The sequence below is a fragment of the Saccostrea cucullata genome, unplaced genomic scaffold (assembly GCF_032062105.1).
Source record: "Saccostrea cucullata isolate Sc308-1 unplaced genomic scaffold, CSIRO_AGI_Scuc_v1 ctg172, whole genome shotgun sequence".
NCBI classification, from domain to species: domain Eukaryota; kingdom Metazoa; phylum Mollusca; class Bivalvia; order Ostreida; family Ostreidae; genus Saccostrea; species Saccostrea cuccullata.
The window spans coordinates 139,966-158,410 of NW_026932814.1; the positions used below are offsets into that span (position 1 = coordinate 139,966).

At 34.1% G+C, this 18,445-nt stretch overlaps 1 protein-coding gene and 1 long non-coding RNA gene across 3 annotated transcripts in view; one reads left to right on the forward strand and one right to left on the reverse strand.

Annotated features, from left to right (window-relative positions):
* The window catches only part of LOC134236215 (protein unc-13 homolog A-like), a 116,642-nt gene that overhangs the window by 3,312 nt on the left and 94,885 nt on the right, over positions 1-18,445 (forward strand). Inside the window, 1 exon segment of the mRNA XM_062718376.1 lies at positions 5,900-5,999. Within this exon segment, the coding sequence (XP_062574360.1) occupies positions 5,900-5,999 (100 nt within the window).
* On the reverse strand, positions 9,101-10,688 carry LOC134236224 (uncharacterized). 2 transcript variants are annotated; one of them, XR_009985569.1, is made up of 3 exons: positions 10,554-10,688; positions 10,217-10,317; positions 9,101-10,000 (listed from the first exon to the last, which is right to left on the reverse strand). It is a non-coding gene; the product is annotated as an uncharacterized LOC134236224 (long non-coding RNA). The 2 variants fall into 2 exon arrangements; XR_009985568.1 differs by having other exon boundaries at positions 10,217-10,300; positions 10,531-10,679.

Sequence of the window (18,445 nt, forward strand, 5' to 3'; positions counted from 1 at the left end):
TTTTTATAAAAATATATTTTATAAATATATAGTTACCACTGATAATTCTAGTTAATGAACTTTTGATTATTTAGATATTATATATCAGCAATTTTTCTTATCTTTCACTTGCAAAGCATGTATAGTGATCTGTTTTGCAGTGTGTATTTACCAAGTTTAGTTAAATTTGATTAAGGGTTTACTTCAAACACAATATCATGCATTTAAAATCTCATCATATCTATTTTTTTTGCTTTCTAGAAGAGGGAAAGTGGAATTTGATGTAAAAGTACTTCTGAGTTTTGTTTTGGACACATCGTACAAACACTTTCACTTCAATATTCACATTTTTTTCCCTATAATTTAAATTCTACACTCAGATATGAAGTTGAAAACCTTGCCACATAGCTACTGTATGGATATGAACATATCCAAAATTATTCAGAAATTTGATCATTCCAGATTTTTATGTTCATGTAATGTATATTGTATGCAATATAAATTGAAAATTGTCAGCAATGTTTATAGAACATTCCTAATTCAAATTCAAATCGATGAAAAAAAAAAGACAAAATGAGACGGATGTTTAACTTAAAAGTACGTCTGACATCAATAGCTATTAAATCTCCATTTTGTTACAGTGTACTATTTAATATTTCTTGCTATTGCATTAGCTTTCCGTCAAAGTATCTTGATTATTATTTCAGGTTAATGTGATCTCAATCCCATCCCGTGTCCATGAGCTTAATACTTGCTTTGAATGACAATTTATTTTTCTTTCAAAAAGTACTATTGCACTTATCATGCTCACAGAAGTATATGTTCTGCAAGTCAGAATTTAGTCTCCAGTTTTCCTTTTGAAATACTTTTTTTTTAAATTGAGAATTTTTTTCTTTACAGTAAAACCTTCTCTTGAAACAAATTCAGAATGTTATAAATTGCAGCCCCAAAGATGATTCAAGGTCACATATCAAAGTTGAAGGTCTCTTGGGTACAGGATTTTACATAATATAAGAAAAAAAATGTTGATGAGTGTAAAGTTATAATCCTTGATTAAAATTATTGAACATTTTAGTATGTTGTTCCACATGGCTTAAAAAGTTTGTCCTTATCTTAGAGTACTTTTAGTGAAAATCACAATGTGAAGAATAATTAATATCTGTATTTCAAACGATATCAATTGTCTTGGGATCTTGATTCTAGGTCATTGAATAAAAGTCATTTGGGAGGGAGGATAGGTGTAGGTAAACATGGTTATGATTTTAAACCAGGATGTTTAATATATATTCTGAATCAATCGTTTTAATTGGGAGCATTATATAAATGGTGCCTGTTTTGGAGGGTAACAGTTGAAATTGACACCCCAAGGAAAACCATTGTCAACCGACGCGTCAGCGGAGGTTGACAATGGTTTTCCGAGGGGTGGCAATTTCAACTGTTACCCTCCAAAACAGGCACCATTTATTTTATTATACTGAATGTCTTCTTAAATTAAGTCAGCAAAAAAATCGTCGATCATCTTTACGTTCACGTTTAGATAGCCTTCAAACTCCTCGCTACTTCTAAAAAGATTTACTGACCTTTTTATTGTTTGTTTGATACTCTAAGAGTCTTTTATCATATAAAGTTTCGTTATTTCTGCACTCGCAAGCATGTTTCGTCTGTCGTTTGTTGTTTTCAAGTAAACTACATCGGACGCAAGCTTTTATTGACGTCAACTTTTTTCCAGTTCTTTCAAACGCGCAACTGACGTTTTGAGAATTCTACGGTGAACCGTACGCGCATAATATCCACGCATGTGGCATTACCGTTGTGTTACCCGTTGTCACATGCGTTGCTAAGGCTGAGGGTAATAGAACGGATTGTTAACTGCGTCTAAACCAATCAGATTTTAGTATTTAACATGAAAGTATAATAATATGAATTGTTAGATGGTCTTCATAGGTCATGCACATTTAAAAAAACATATTGGCATATATTAGTTCATTCATGCTTTAGCATAACCTTTTAGTTTTATCAGCTAAGATGAACAAAAGAAGTACGGTAAGTTTATTCTATTTGTCAGGCTTGTTTGTCTATTTACAAGGTGTCGCCAAAAAAAATGTGAACAGATTCCATAGAGATTTCGTAAAATGATGGGCTTTGGGCCAAGAAATGATTGATTAGGTTTTTAGCTGACTTTTCCCCGAGGGCCATTTGGTGACCGTCATAGTCTGTGTCAGACTCATCATCTGGTGCTATCATTAACTTTTTCTAAATTAAGTCCTTCTCTGAACACATTACAGGCTATATATATCAGAGACTTTACAGTATTGAACAGGGGCAATAAATCTTCTATGAACTGAAACAGTTACAATTTTTTGGGCATAAAACTTAAGAATTGATAGAAAGAAGGGAAAATTTGGTACTAATGAAAATAAGAGAATGACAATATCTGGCTTAGACCTTTTTGCAAATATTAGTGCACTCATTTAGGAGTTTTGGCCCCTGAAATGTAAATACTTTAAATGTATTACATTTGGTTGTGTATTCTTTAAAGCGCTTTTGGTGGAGAGAAACTTCGGATCCGCTAATTCAAGTTCAACGCTAAATGTCTTGCACACATACACATAAATAAGGACATTGAGAAATGCACTAAATCAAATCTACGCTAACTTGTTCAAAAATTAATTCCCACCAAATATCATACACGCTAAATATAATACATTTACAGTATATGAATTTTGTAGGTTTTTTAGACAATCATTCTTGGATTTTTTCCCCTAAATATTTTCTGAAGTCATTCAAAGGAGAAATTTTAATTCATTAAGTAAATAGAATAATCATGTCTTTTTTATAAAAGTGGGATATGAATAGTTTTCTTTGAGATCTTGATGGTATTTGAACTGGTTGTTCTAATGTCAACACTGATAGCTCATATAATTTCTTGTTATTTTTTACCACTGTCTTGGTGTAGATTTTAAAGTTGAGCCAGGCCAAAAATTGAATTGGTTTGGAGCCATATTAGAGGCCTAAATAGAGGCCAGGCCAGGCCAGGCCAAAGGGATTAGGCCAGGTTTTATAGTATGCCGTGAAAATGTCTGTAAATATGTTTCGGCATTTTTTTTTGGGGGGGGGGGGGATTAATTGTAATATTTCTGTCAGGCAAGGTTGAGACTGCATATTCTTGTGTAGAATTTTTCTGTAGATTCAAGAAGAAACCTTTGAAAAGAGCACCTATTCAGTTTTGATTTTTTTTGTTTCAGATTTGAAACCTTGATCTATATCACTTACCTTCTATTTTTACTATATCAGAGTTCCCGAAACGCACCGGTCCACCGGGGATCCCCAGTAAACTTTGAATGGGACCGGTAAAATCTTAATTTTATCGGTCAAAATGTCCGATGATTTTTTTTTTACTGACTGTATAACAATTACACATAATCTTAACAAAATCATTTAATTCAATTGTCCTGACAATAAACAAATGCAAAACTAAAGGAAACCAAAAAAAAAAAGTCAGGGGCGCGTCAGATTATTCTCTTGCATTCTTGTTTAAATAAATTGTAGACGGTGAATGTCTACTATAAAAAGCTACATATTAAAATAATAATCTCCATAAGTCTCGGAGGAAAAACAGTTAAAACACTGTCAAACAAATATTTTTCCCTCTTAATAAATATATGTGCCCTCCGTAGTTCTGACAGTAAAAAAAGTGACAATCCACTTTCGTTTTGCAGGACGAATTTGCAGGGTTGCAAGAGTTGCCTGCTATTTCTGCTTGACTACAGACAACTTGTTACCATTTATTATTTTCTCTATAATTTAATCCACTAGCATGATTAATATTATACCAACTTTTGGATTTTTTTCCCCCATGTATTTGATAGCATTTAAAATACATGCGCGTTTTTCCCCTTTGCTAAAAATAGCGGACTAACTTTAATGTAATAAAACGACAACAAATTTACTTAAGACGTTTTTCAGGCTAAACAGTTTTGATATTTTACATAATATTTTTCCTGGCACATAAATTAAAATACCAAAATCCTAAAAAAAAAAGCCTGGAAAACGACAGATATTTCACACTAATTTCAAACAATCAACCAAAAGTTGTCATGTTGCAGATTTTATTTAAAAAAGTAAAAAATCTCTCAGAAAGGACATAATAATTTAATACGATGAATTAAGCGTTGGTCATCACACACCGTCGGCGACGTCAAATCCCGCATACACAGGCCTAATAGAAAATATTTCAATAAATCTAAAAAAAAAACCTGCATTTGCCAACTTTTGATTTACACATATTATTTATTATATCAACACAATTTCCAATCCTATAATATGTTAAATTTACATACAAAAAAATTAATGTCCGGTAAATTTTACAACTGTCCGGTGAATTTTGAATATTTACAGGACAATTGTCCGACATATTTTTAATAAGTTTCGGGAACTCTGCTATATGATATATAAATTGATAGACAGTAGATGTTCTAAGCTCATTTGTATTTAGCATAAGTCTGTCATTCATTCAGCATTTTAACAAATTTGCACATAAAAGGACATTGATTTTGTACATGTTCATTGAAAGCCGATATATTTCATTTTAAACAAAACTAAATTATAAGATCTTTATTAATACACTTTACATGCATACCATATTTAGATTTGGGTCATTATACCCCTAATTGGTAGAAAATGTATGGAAATTAATGTATACTGTTACAATATGTAAGATTTCAAAGTGCAATGGGACTCAAAATCCTAGTAGTCAAGCCAAACTCCAATGGTTTGACACACCAAACCCTGTTGGTTCACTTGCAGTTAATTGCCGATGTCTAGAATGACACACCATAGTCTGTTAAGGTGCCAATCAGCATGGTGTGTCTTATACTTAGAGGAAATGAACCATTAGAATTTTGCATGGCCATCAAACTTTGCTGTCTGCTATATTGACTTGTCACCGGTTAAACCATAGGGTTTGGCCAGACCATTGGGCTTCTTTGACTAGACCATCGACCCATTAAAGTTTGGCCAAACAGTTGGACTCTGGACATGTAGGGTAGCTTTAAAGTTGATGTGAAACAACACTGCTTCATAGTATACTTTCTTAAAATGAGAAATCTTCCAGAGCAGGAGTTTATTATCCAGAAATATCCCTTATACACAGATCATATATCAAATGGCCATCTGCAATATTTAGAACATTGTAAAATTTTGGCTTTTTATTTAGGAAAGGCCTTTGTTAATTATTTTTTTGTTTCTGTTTTAGGACAAGTAACTTTGCAAGCAAATCTGAGAATCCAATGTGTATAGATGTCTAATTAATCTTTTTGAAAATGTTTTTACTTGTCATGTGGAGGTGTTTTATAATAGTCTTGAAATAATAATCAGGATAAAATGTATTTCTTTTGCATTGATTTTCATTCTTTTTGATAATATATATTTTAAAATAGTTTTAAGTTAATTTTTGATTTTTAAAAAATATTTTTCTTATACAATACTCTTGTGCAATCGGGGTTTTTAAGGGTATTTATAATATTTACCAATTTTCTGATTTTTCTCAATACCCAAGGATCAACTTGTCTGCATTTTTGATTATGTGGTCTTTGTGGTACTCCAATCTCTTAATTAAAACTTCCATATTTTAAATCTTAACCAGGGGAAAAAATGAATTCACCTCTGTTTATATAGAATGTTAACATTTCTGAATGTTAGGTTACAAGCATAAAATAATCTTCAAATTATCTGCAGATTTAAATATGTAGATGTATATTACTATAGCAATGTAAAATTATGAATTTAAAATCTGTTTGCAAGAAATTCAATTTTTAAAAAAGTTATAGTTTTAATTAAGTATTATTAAAAAGTATTAATTAAAACACACATGTCATGTAATGTACATAGTATAACATTTTTTTAAATTCCTACATTTCAGAGAGATTCAATACTTATGTGACCCTAAAACTACAGAATGTTAAATCAACCACCATACAAGTCAAGGGGAGTAACCCATGCTGGGAGCAGGATTTCATGTTGTGAGTACAGTCTAAATATTTGATGAATCAGCTTTAAATTTTTTTTTTATTCATTCCAGCTGTTCAGATTTTGATCAACTCTCAATTTGAACTAAAAATATTAAGTGTTGGACAAAATGAATCAATAATCATGACTAAGGTTTTGAAAGCTGTTACTTTTTACCTGTCACCTGTGGTTATTTGCTATCACATGGCATATCTGTTCTCTGTTTCTATATAACACTGCAAGGTTCTTTGGCAATATCTATATGCAACTGTCTTTGTGTATTTCCAACTGTTAACAGTTTTGGCACACCCAGTAAGGATGTGAACATCCTACATTTCGGAGAAATCTTAAATGGTCATCTTTTCTCTCATATGGATAAAGCAATTTAATCACCTTTATAGAGAGTATTGACTTAAAATAAAAAAGCACAAATAAAAGACTAAAAAAGAAGATATTTCGTGTAATTACTTGAATGATATTGCACTTCATGATATTGCAGAAATACTAGTGAATAAGATAATTAACCTATTCACTATAATCATTGAAATTCAAGTGATACAGGTCCAGACTTTGAACCTGCTAAATTGGTTGTGTCACATACACATTTATATTAGTTTTGATTGATTGATTGTATGTTGTTGACATCCCATTCAAGAATTTTTCACTCATAAAGAGACACTCCTATAAACATCTAAAGTGCTTCACTCGGCAAGGACCATTGAGCAGTGAGGGTTCTTCATCCTGCCAACTCCTACCATGACAAGAGACCTTGTTCTAAAGATCTCATCCATTAATGACCCACAACTTTCACTTCAAAATGCTGAGCTTTTGACATATAATGATATTAGTTTAGAATGGGATGATTAACACTAGCTTTCCAGCTTAATGGACATCAGGTCAACTTTCATATAATTTTCTGTTATTGATAGATAATATGCCCGTTTTTCCCCTCAGGTGTATGTAGTTTACTTATTTTGCCAGGTCAGTAACCTACAAATTGGTTTTGTGCAATATGCATTATTTTTATGCTTTGTATTCTTTATAGAGTGTAACATAATTTTAAAACTCATTTCTGTTCTGTGCATATAGGCTTAAACTTGAAATGTTTTGTCTATACCTCAGACAAAAATTGTATACTCCCCTCCCCTTTCTTTGTCAAGCTTATTCATTGATAGAAACTGAATATACCAGTAATTTCATCAAACTTCCAACAAATGACGATAAAACTTTGACTTTTCTGTGGATCATAAAAATTCTTGAATTAATAATTTTACTTCTAATCCCTGTAACCACTTAACCCCCCTCCCCCACTCATTCTGGGTCCACCAATGGTACTAATGTTTCTAGTTTACATTTTTCATATCTGCATTCAGGAACTACACAAGGTCTGAAAAGACTAGGCTATTGCATGCACCATAAGCGAATACTGCCAAAAATGGCACAATGCAATGGTGCCCATTGCCATATGGGACAGCTTATATGCATTAGGTAATTTCTTCTGAATATCTGTATATGCCAGCATGATAGTGAATAAATTATTACATTTTGTGAGATAGGCTGAAGTTGAAAAATTGGTTTCCAAATCCATGAAATTCAAGTTTTTTCAGAAAGATTACGTTGTCACAGTTTCCATATTGTCAATCCAAGGTAATTGTAAAAAAAAAAATTATAATGGTATCCCAGTAGTGTTCCGGGACACAATGACAGCTAATATTATGTAATATTGCCAGATAATGGCTGGTACCTTTCAGAGAGAAATGACAACCAGTTTATCACCTCCTGGCTTGGTGCCTTACTGTTACGACTCCTTTGGGACTAGTAACCCTGACAGCTTGGATACTCCATCTTAGTTATATTTGTTGGGATATATATTAATTGAGTGGTGTGTTTTACGTGCTGTTAATAATTGATGGTGGCTTACAGACTAGAGGACCTGATTTCCTTAACATCAGTTGCAGCATCAATCGTTGGCCTGAATTTAAACATATTTTTAAGGAAAGAGTTGTTTTCTATACAGCACTATAGAAGCTTCAAAATTGAAAGTCATTAGAAAGAGGGAATGTATTTTAGTTGTTATGCTTATAGTGAAAAGAAATTGATCCAATAATCAAGATGAATCTGAAAAAGGTTGTACAGTTAATTCTCGATAAACCGCCACCTTTTGTAATTTAGAAATCATGGCGGTATAACGAATTTGGCGATGAATTGAATTTCCCATCGTTTAGGAAACCAGAAGTAGAGTTACCGTTCTTAGAAATACAATTTAGCATTTCTATTCTCATTATTACATGTACATGTACATATTAAAACATATTTCTAAGTTTTAAAATACTTCAAGTAATTTTTTATGTACAATTTCGCTAAAACAAAATGTGCAGTTATGAAATAAAGACAAGCACATATGGATGCATGTAAATCTGCACGACTGATATTAAAAAAAAATGCTGGGTCTATCGTCGTGATATATTGCCGATAATATGTAAAATGAATTCTTGAATAAATTCATTGTTTAAGGCATTGTTAATAAAACGTTCACAATTTATACCGTATAATTATTTTTTAAGCAAATTTTGCATTGTTTAAAGCAGAGATAATCAAAATAATATCGTTATATGTGTTCTTAAACAACGACCGCCTTCGTGGCAAAGCCGTCACTAAATGATTTTTATTAAACAGAAAACAAAATTATCATAACAGTTCATGTTAAAATCATTGTTTATTTAATTCTTATTTAATTATTTAATTGCATGTACCTTGCCTGGCTTTGCATGCTTTACAACAGGGATAGCGTCAACCAATTAGCCGCGCTTCACTGACCACATGCACCTGTGGCGGTATATCGAGATAATTGACACTTAAAATTGGACGTTTGTTGTGAAAACAGGGTGGCGGATGGTGGTATGCGAATTTGGCGTTATAAAGAGAATTCTATATAGCAGGAAAAACGTTCTTGGCAAATCATGGCGGTATAGCGAAAATGGCAATGAATCGAATGGCGATAATTCGAGAATTGACTGTACATGAATGCATGCCTATACATTATGTCCTTGAATGTGAACATCGAACCTTTTGACCACGGAATTATAAGATTTCTTTATATGTACATACATGCCCGCACCTCAGATCTCCATATATTTTCCATATTCAAAATAAGGAGAAAATGCGGACGGGAGTATTTGGAATAATTTTCCGCATTCATTCCAGATTTCCGTAGATTCAAATTTCCAGATTTTCTCCGTATTCAAAATATGGAGAAAATATGGATGGGAGTATTTGGACTCTTTTTCCGTATTCTCTCCAGATTTCCGCATTTCCATATATAAAAAATATGGAGGTATTTACTTGGTTGATAAAATGCGGAAATACAGAAATCTGAAGAAAATACGGAGTTAATCACATGGTTATAAAATGGCTTAAAACTGCTACATGATGCATACAATACATACATATTTACAAAACCATCAATAATGTGCAAAATTATATACAATTTATTATACCATTATGAGAAAAACATTTAAATGAATGAAAAATTTACACATTATGGATATGAGCAATGTATTGGATCTTATATCTTTGACAAACAAACAGAGGAGCATGTATGAAAAAAGTTTGAACTCTTATTAAGCCACAAATTCATCATGAAAAAAATAAGAATGTGGCATTTTTTTATATATATAAATTAAATGGAAATCTATTCATTCTATAAAAGCAAAAGTGGTAGTGAAAAGTTCAACACTTTTAGATATTGGGGGAAAAATAACAATTGACATAGCTAGCATTGAATATTTACCCAAAAAAAAGGAATTTTATAGACATTTTTTATCAATCTGGATCACATTTGCCATTTTCTACCTGCATTCCTGATTCATATTTCTCACATTATTCAATTTATATCTCAGGTCTGTGCTTTACACCCATCTGTTCAATAAAAATTTTCTTCAGACTTCTTTGTAATTTGTAAGGTCACTGCATGTTTAATTTCTTGCAGCAGCACTTGCGGTCGAATTGGCAAATCCTATAAGTTAAAAAAATACTTAAATTATGGTGCAATATTAATAAAATTTAAATTAATTGCTTCTATTCCTTTTATAATCTTTTTATAAACACAAGTTTGGGTTCTTCAAATTTATATCAATTTGTTTAAAGTAATATTTATAATATTGACAATCAAAGTTAACTGTTTTTAATTAAACAAGCAATAAAAAAGAAAAAAAAAAAAGAATATATATACCTCACACATAACCATCCATGAACCAGCTTTAAGCCTGTTAAAATCGCAGTTAGTTGAATAACCACTTATTCTTTTTCAGAAAATCTCCTTTTGCACAGACGCTACCAAAATAAAATGTATGGTATTAATCATTGCTAAAGATTACAGCCCATGGCTCCCCAAAATTAATTTAACACCTTTAATTGTGGTTAATCATAATTAAGTTCTTTGAGCTGATTGAATAATTTGAATCATGGGCATATTGGCTGAAACGACCGTAGCCTGGTAGCTCAGTCCTAGGCCTAGAGCAATTTTATTTTCATCATCACTGACACACATTAAAAAAAATATGACTGACCTACTGTATATGAAATACGTGTATCTGCATCTATTGGTTGATACAGCAATACGATCTCAGGCTTCCTGGTCAACAAACCTCCTCTTAAAACAGTGCAGACGTTACAACATGGAAGCCAAGGTCAAATTTTGGCGGTCTAGCTAGCTGTTGTTTAAATTAATTGATCACTGAGCCCGACTTTTTGAAACGTTCTTTCGATCCCGATCAAATTGTACATAACATTTAGGAGAAAAAGAGAACTGCTGAAGTTCAGAGCTCCGTATTTTTTCCAGATGAAAAATATTCTAAGTTAAGAGTTAAATATTTTTCCAGATGAAAAATAGACTAAGTCCAATTCTCCGTATTATTTCCGTATATTTTCTGCTTTTCCGTATTGTTAATTCTCTCTGTATTTTTTCCACATTTTTTCCATATTTAAAATGAGGAAAAAATGCGGAATAACGCGGAAATCTGGAGATCTGAGGTGCGGGTGTGGCAAGTTTGAAACTGAAAGTGTTAATCACTATTATTGCCTGAATTTAATAATCACACTGTTACCACAGATCACAGTCATCACTGACTTTATTTCACTCCAGTCACATGGATCACACAAACTAAAGCAACCTCCAAACACAGAAGAGTCGTTACTGAGAGTTATCTTTCTTGATACATCATGCAACATAAAATAGATTAACATTAATTACAGTTTCTTTTTTTTCTTGGGCAAAAATTTGATAAAGAAGACGATAAAGAAATTTTACCGATCAATTGAAATGGTTAGTTCATATTTACATGTATTTACATAGACAGTGTTGACCTTCATTGGATTAGACCATCCTCAGGTCAACTGGGGTTTATTCTGCCCCTTAACATATAAAGATGCATTCAAAAACAATGTCTATCAAAATATTTCACACAAATTCTTCAGGTAACTTCCCCGTCTGTAGAATTTTAAGCAGCTCCATACCATTTGCTCCACGCTTCGTCATACAATTGGCTAGCTGCACTTTTCCTGGACACCATTTCACATGAACATTACTGTTGTTCTTTATTTCACAAATTGCTGCTATATCAATTCTAAGGCGTTTGTCATCCACCATTCTTGTAGACTGTAATGCCTCGAAAACACTTTTGTTGTCAATAAATGCTGTAATTGGTATTTTATCTGCTTCCAATGTACAGATCTCCTCTAGCAGTTTCCTGTAATACAATGCACACTCAAGGCCCTCCTGCAAACTTAAAGCTTCTGCCGCAATTGTTGAACGAACAACTCTCTTTATTTTGTTGGCCTGCCAATGAATAGGACAACAGTTTCCAACGCGGTCTTTGAGCCACAGGATTTGACCTCCAGTACTTCCTTTCCCCTCGTTTATGTTTGCCAGCGCTGCATCGGAGAACACAAACATCTCCCAGTCTCTTTCAGCTGCCCCTTTTAGAGGGGGGAAAATCTGGATTGGTATGATATCTTTCAGTTTCCCAATAGCTTTTATAGCTCGGAGTATGTCCACCACAGTTGCAGATTTCAGTTTTGTACTTAAGTCAACCAACTCAAATGCTAAATCTGGCCGTGTACCTTGCACTGCCCAATTGAGTTGTCCGATTAATTTACGATATAAAGTTTGTTCTTCCATAGTAAGTTGTTCATGTTTTTGGACTGCTCTTTCAGGATCAAGGTGGGGGTGGTCCAATTTCTCCATGAACTTTGAGTGATCTACACTGATACCCTTTTCATTCTGTTTTATGTGGAATCCAATGTACTGAAAATCTTTTTCCTCAACTTTGCCAGCTAGAAATCTCTGTTTTAATTTACACAACAAATCTTCAAATTCCCTCTCTCCAGCATGTAAAAAATCATCAACATGACAGCAAACCATCCCTATCAGAATTTTTCCATTTTCTTTGGTGAACATTGCAGGGTCCATTTTTGATTGAATACATCCAAGTTTAAGCAGCTCATCACGCACACTTATGTAAAACTGACGAGCACCATCTTTTAAGCCATATAACCCGTGCCTTAGTTTCCATATGAAACCATCTGGTGTGTGACTTTCGTAGGGAGGTTTGATGAACACCTCCCTTTGTAATGTGTCCCCTTGGAGAAATGCAGACTTTATGTCTGTAGTTTTTACAATCCATCTTTTGCTAGCTGCCACAGTAAGAAATGTCCTGATAGCCCCTTTACCTATTGTTGGACTATCTGAAGGAATAAAAGAACGTTCCTCAAACCCTCGTGCAACTAACCTAGCTCTTGTATTACCGTCTTTGCCAGTTATTACCCATCTAGTTGATATTGTTTTCTGTCCACGATCCTCTACTTCATCATACGTTTTGAAATGACGCAGTTTGTCTAGTTCTGTTTGTTTTGCATTTTCAATAAACACATTACTGGTTCCATGAGACGCATCACTGTATGTGTCGATGTGTGATATGTTTACTTCTTCTGCGTTAACAGTTTTCCACTCTACAACATCTAGATCAAGACTTTTATCTTCATTTTCAACACTGTCTCGGACATTATACCAAGATGGGTATCTTCCTGTCGCTTTCCCGGCTCTTCCCAGTACTGTTGCCTCTGTCCATTCCTCTGAGTTTGGAGGCTTGTACTTGATCCTGTCATGTTTCTTTGGTCGCTGTCTCTGGTCAGTTTGTGAATCTACCTCCTGGTTAAGTTGCTCTGGTACCTGATTACCGGTAAGTTTTTCTGAAACAGTACTTGAAATGACTGTCTTTGTTTTCACATCATCCTCATTGTTTTTATCTTCACACGGTTTTTCCAAACAGTCTTCACTCAGTTTCAGTTCTGGCTTATCTTGTGTAATTTTGCACAGTCTGTTAGGGGATACTCTCACAAAGACTCCCCCATGTCTAACAAACACAACTTTTCCGTCTTGAAATACCACCTTTCCAGGTCCTAACCAGCGCTCTCGACCCTCTCGTTTGTAAAACACCAAGTCACCATTGTCATATGTTACTTCTGCTGCTCTAACTTTGGAACGCAGTGCTCTTCGTATTCTCTCATCTGCTTCACTTTGAATAAAGGCACGTCGTGCTTCATGCAGGGTGTTCAAATGCCTAGCCAGTGTCTCAGAACTTGTACTCCCTTCCAGGGCAGGCAAATCAGCTTTCATGATGTTAGGCAAATTTGGATTCTGTCCAAATATTAATTGATGGCTGCTAAAACCATTCCACATCTGTAATGAGTTTCTTGCCATATTTGCCCATGCAAGAAGTGTTTCAATATTAACAGCTTTGTTTTCAGCTTCAAGTTTGACAAGCATCATATCTGTAACAGCATGAACACGTTCACAAAGTCCATTTTGAAAAGGGCTCATTCCTGCTGTTGTGCATAAACGAATATTGAGTATAGATGCTATTTCTCGCGTTTCATCTGAACTGAATTCTCCACCATTGTCTGTCATCAAGGCTCCCATCACTCCAAAAACTCCTACCCAGTTTTTCATCATGGCATCAATTACATCTCTTGGCTTCTTTCGCTGTATGAAGACAGAGACTGTATATCTCGACCACATGTCTATCACATGGAGTATCCAGCGCCCCTTATACTGTTTGAGGTCCATCGCAACTTTCTCATTGAATTCCTTTGCCATTGGCAATGCTACTACTGGTTTTGGTGGCGTCTTTGCGTACGCTTTACACAGGTCACATTTTTGTTCTATATCCAACAGGTGTTCTTCAAACTCTTCCCTCCACACTCCTGCATCTTTTAACAAAGCCACAAGTCTCTTTTTTGGGGGGTGCGCAAATTGCCGATGAAGTTTCAAAAGAGCAGACTTGAGTTTTTGAGGCTCCAATTCTTCAAGTTTAACCGAGTTCACCTCTTCTAAGGGTACAGTCTCTGATTTGTCAATTGGTATACAATAATGGCCAGATGTAGTTAAATTAAGTGCCACATCTTGTCCCATGATGACAGCAGTGTCCTTTTCCAAATCTAGTTTTACCCCAGCTTTTTTCATTGCAGTTCTGGAAAGCAGTAAAGGGATGTCAGAATCAACCACATCTGTTTTGACTGTAACAGGTTTACCAACTATACTGACTGGTAATTCGTATTCCCCTTCAGATTTCAATCTTGTTCCACCACCAAATTTGAAGACTTTATGCCCCTCACGTCTCAAGACATTCCCGCGATCACTTTCCTTCAGCGAGCTAAGGTAATTTTGTAACCATGTTTTTCCACAAACGGTGCTGCTGCATGCACTATCAAGTACTGCACAGTTTCGTGCCTCTGTCCCAAGTTGGCTGACTTCATTTTTATGGTACCCTGTAAACAATACTGCATGCTCTGTCAACGGCTCTTCCTCTGTTATGTTTACTTTAGACATGTTCTCCCAACTGTCTGGACATTTTGCCACGAGATGGCGGAATGATCCACAAGATCTGCATGTCATAATTTTTCCATCTGCACCTTGTGGGTTGAGATTTTTAGTCCCACGCTGTGATGAGATAAATCCTGAACTTCTGCCACCACCCCTGCTGTAGTTAAAGCGCCCACCTCGCCGATATCCAGTATTGCCACCTCTTCGTACATAACCTGCTGCCAATAAAGCCTCTTCATTCTCTGCTAAAAATGCTGGTTCTAGTTTTATACTCTTGTTTTCACACTGTGTATGTCCTCCTTCACCCATGAACTTTTTCAACGACTTCTTTGCTTCTTCGTACAATGTGTCTTTATTTTCATAGTTCATTCCAGTCAAAACTAACATTTTTTGCTCTTTGGTAATGTTTGCTTTTCTTAAAAGTTTAAAAGCTAATATTTCTGAGGGGAGTGTCATTTTCTTTTTCTCAATTTTTCTGTATTTGGTGTCAAAAATTGCTATGAACTCGTTCATCGACTGTCCTTCATTTCTCTTTAGGTCCTCAAATTCCTCAAACTTTTCCAAACTGTCTGCTAGGTCATCTTTGGCAAGGTGCTTATCAAGAAAGTCAAGAAGAGTCTTGAATCCACTTTCCTTTTTCAGATCTTCAAGCTTAATTTGATCAAAAACTTTCTCACGAATCTTACTGTCATCTTCCTCTGGAAGGGTCAGTGCAACAGCAATGCCTTTTTTCTCTTTTGCCAGTTCTGTTATCTCACTCCATGCTAATAATTCATGTCTGTAGAGTTCATAGGGTTTGGATTTTGATTTAAATACTGGTGGGTTAATTTTAGTCGCCATATTGGATTCTGATCTTCACTGTTTCCCTCCTTTTTTTTTTTTTTTTTTTTTTTTGCAAAGACTCACCCTGTTTATACTTCTAAAACACTTCACTTCCTTTCACTTGATCCTCTGGTTGAAACTATAGACGCTCTGCTACCACTGTTAATCACTATTATTGCCTGAATTTAATAATCACACTGTTACCACAGATCACAGTCATCACTGACTTTATTTCACTCCAGTCACATGGATCACACAAACTAAAGCAACCTCCAAACACAGAAGAGTCGTTACTGAGAGTTATCTTTCTTGATACATCATGCAACATAAAATAGATTAACAGAAAGATTCAATAGAGTACATTTCTTTTTCTGTTGTCTGATGAGCACAAGATATGGTGTTGTTCAGGAGACATACATATGCAACCCCAAAATCTAATGTGGTAATAATATTTCTTTGCAACAATTTGAAATGGAATAAAAGGGTAGGGCAGTTGCAAGTTTTTAGAAATCAGGATTGGCAAAATCAGGAAATTGCTTCAGACATATTTGAACAGCTCTTTCCTCAGGTTTTTAATAAAAACTAATTTCTTATCTTTTGATGTTTAATAAAGGAAAATTTTTAATAAGATGCACCTACATGCGTAATTGGTCTAGTCAACCTTTTGCTTCTCTCTGCGACACACCATATTAATTAAAATCTGTAGATTATTTGATCAGGCTCCATATATACACCCAGATAGGAAGGATGTTCACAGTAGAGGTTGCTTCATTAGTTTAATTTGAATAGATTAAAAACAGTCAAAATCTTATTACACCAATCCCCAAGGGCTCTTTGCAGCTGCAGTTCTTTTCCCAAGTATTTTTAGATCAGATGGTCATATTATTTGATTTTTGCACTTTGAAGATACTGGAAAAACCAAATCTGGAATGGGTTCAACTTGCAAAGCCATGATATTGGTTTTCAGGAAAATCTAATATTAAAATATTATGTGTTAAGTGGCAACTACTTTTTGATGAGAAGTTATTTGTCTACCCTTGCTAAATCTCCCAAGTGCATTATAAATGCCATACTGCTTCATTTTACTTTTTTGAATGCATTTTAGACCAGATTAATTCCTTGAATTTTAAACTATCTAGCCAAACTATGGTACCCCAAACTTGAATTCAGGAAATTCTGATTATAATTCTTTAGATGTTTATATTTTGTTGGTGACATGACACAGTTTACTTTTTTGGAGTAGGTTATTCCAAGCTTACAGTATTCTGCTTTTTTACTACATTGAGCCACAGGCTTTTGGATCGCTTAAAAAAATTTGTGTGTGTAAAAAAAAAATAAAGGTACTGAACTCTTACACTGGGTACCTAATTTCGCTAATACAATATTTTTTATTCTAATGCTCTAAAATTCTACTTTCTATTTAAATCTATTCATAGATAAACATTCTTTAATTGTACCAAAGCTCATTCCGAAATTCCGTATATTTATTGAGATATTCTGAAATCAATTGCAAAAATGACCTACTTTCTGTTACTCGACATTAGCTTGGGCCCCTGGTCATTCACATGTAAACAGACGGTGTTTGAAGTGCGGCGAAGAGTTGCATAGTATGTGCAAAATCTTTCAACAATTTAAAGTTGATTTCTTACGCAAGATTGTAACGTTAAGTCCGTAATAATATTCCTTTCGCGAAAAAATTATTTGAAAACGTCTACATCAACAACTACCGCCATGTTGATTATGAAAGTAAATGAAGCCATGGTAGAACGAATTTTTCCCGGAATGCATTATATACCTTTCGATTTTCAAAACAATTAGACCGCTAAAATGTTGTTTGTGACTTAGTTACACCATATGATCAAATTAAAGAAAAAACTTGTAAAGCTCGAATGGATATGAGCAAATATTCATTGAGTTTAGAATAAATTCCGGGGAAAATTTGTCCCGTCGTTTCCGCTTTACAATTAGTGAGGGCCCAAGCTGAAGTCGAGTAAAAAAATTAAGGTCAATTTGGGAATTGATTTCAGAATATCTCGAGAAGTATAAGGAATTACGGAATGAACTTTGGTAGTAATGGAGATTGTTTATATTTGAATAGATATGGATAGAAAGTAAAATTATAAAGCATTTTATTTAAAAGAATTTTATTGGCGAAAGTAGGTACCCCATGAAAAGAGTTCCATACCTTTATTTTTTTTTTCAACACCTCAATTTTTTTTCTAAGTGATCTAAAGGCCTGTGCATTGAGCAAAGCAAAATTGTATCTTTTTTTTGCTAAATAGCAGAGTATCAATATTATTTTGAATGCTGCAGTTGTCATCTAGATGGAGTATCATTATATAATGAAAAGAAATGATTTGGTAATCTGAAAGTTTTGGATGTTTTATTTTAGACTTGGATTTAATTATAGATGATTTATTCTTAAATTGGTGGGAAATTGTCCTCTGTTGCAGTGGCCTGAAGCTATCCTTTTTGGGGGGTGGTACATTTTATTTAAGTTTCAGTCAGGAAATGCTCTTTTTATCTTCCATTAGAGACATAATGAACATGCACAATAAGATTGGGGTTTATCCTAAAATCTGTTTCATCTGAAACAATTTTTACATTTTAAAATGAATAATTAATACCTTTATCTGTATCTCATGACTAATACATGCATGTTGGGCTATTCTAGACTCGGAGAAAAAAATCAAAGCAAGGTGCAATCCACCCCATTATGTATTAGTCCTTGGTTTGTTGGAAAACTGTGTGTGATAG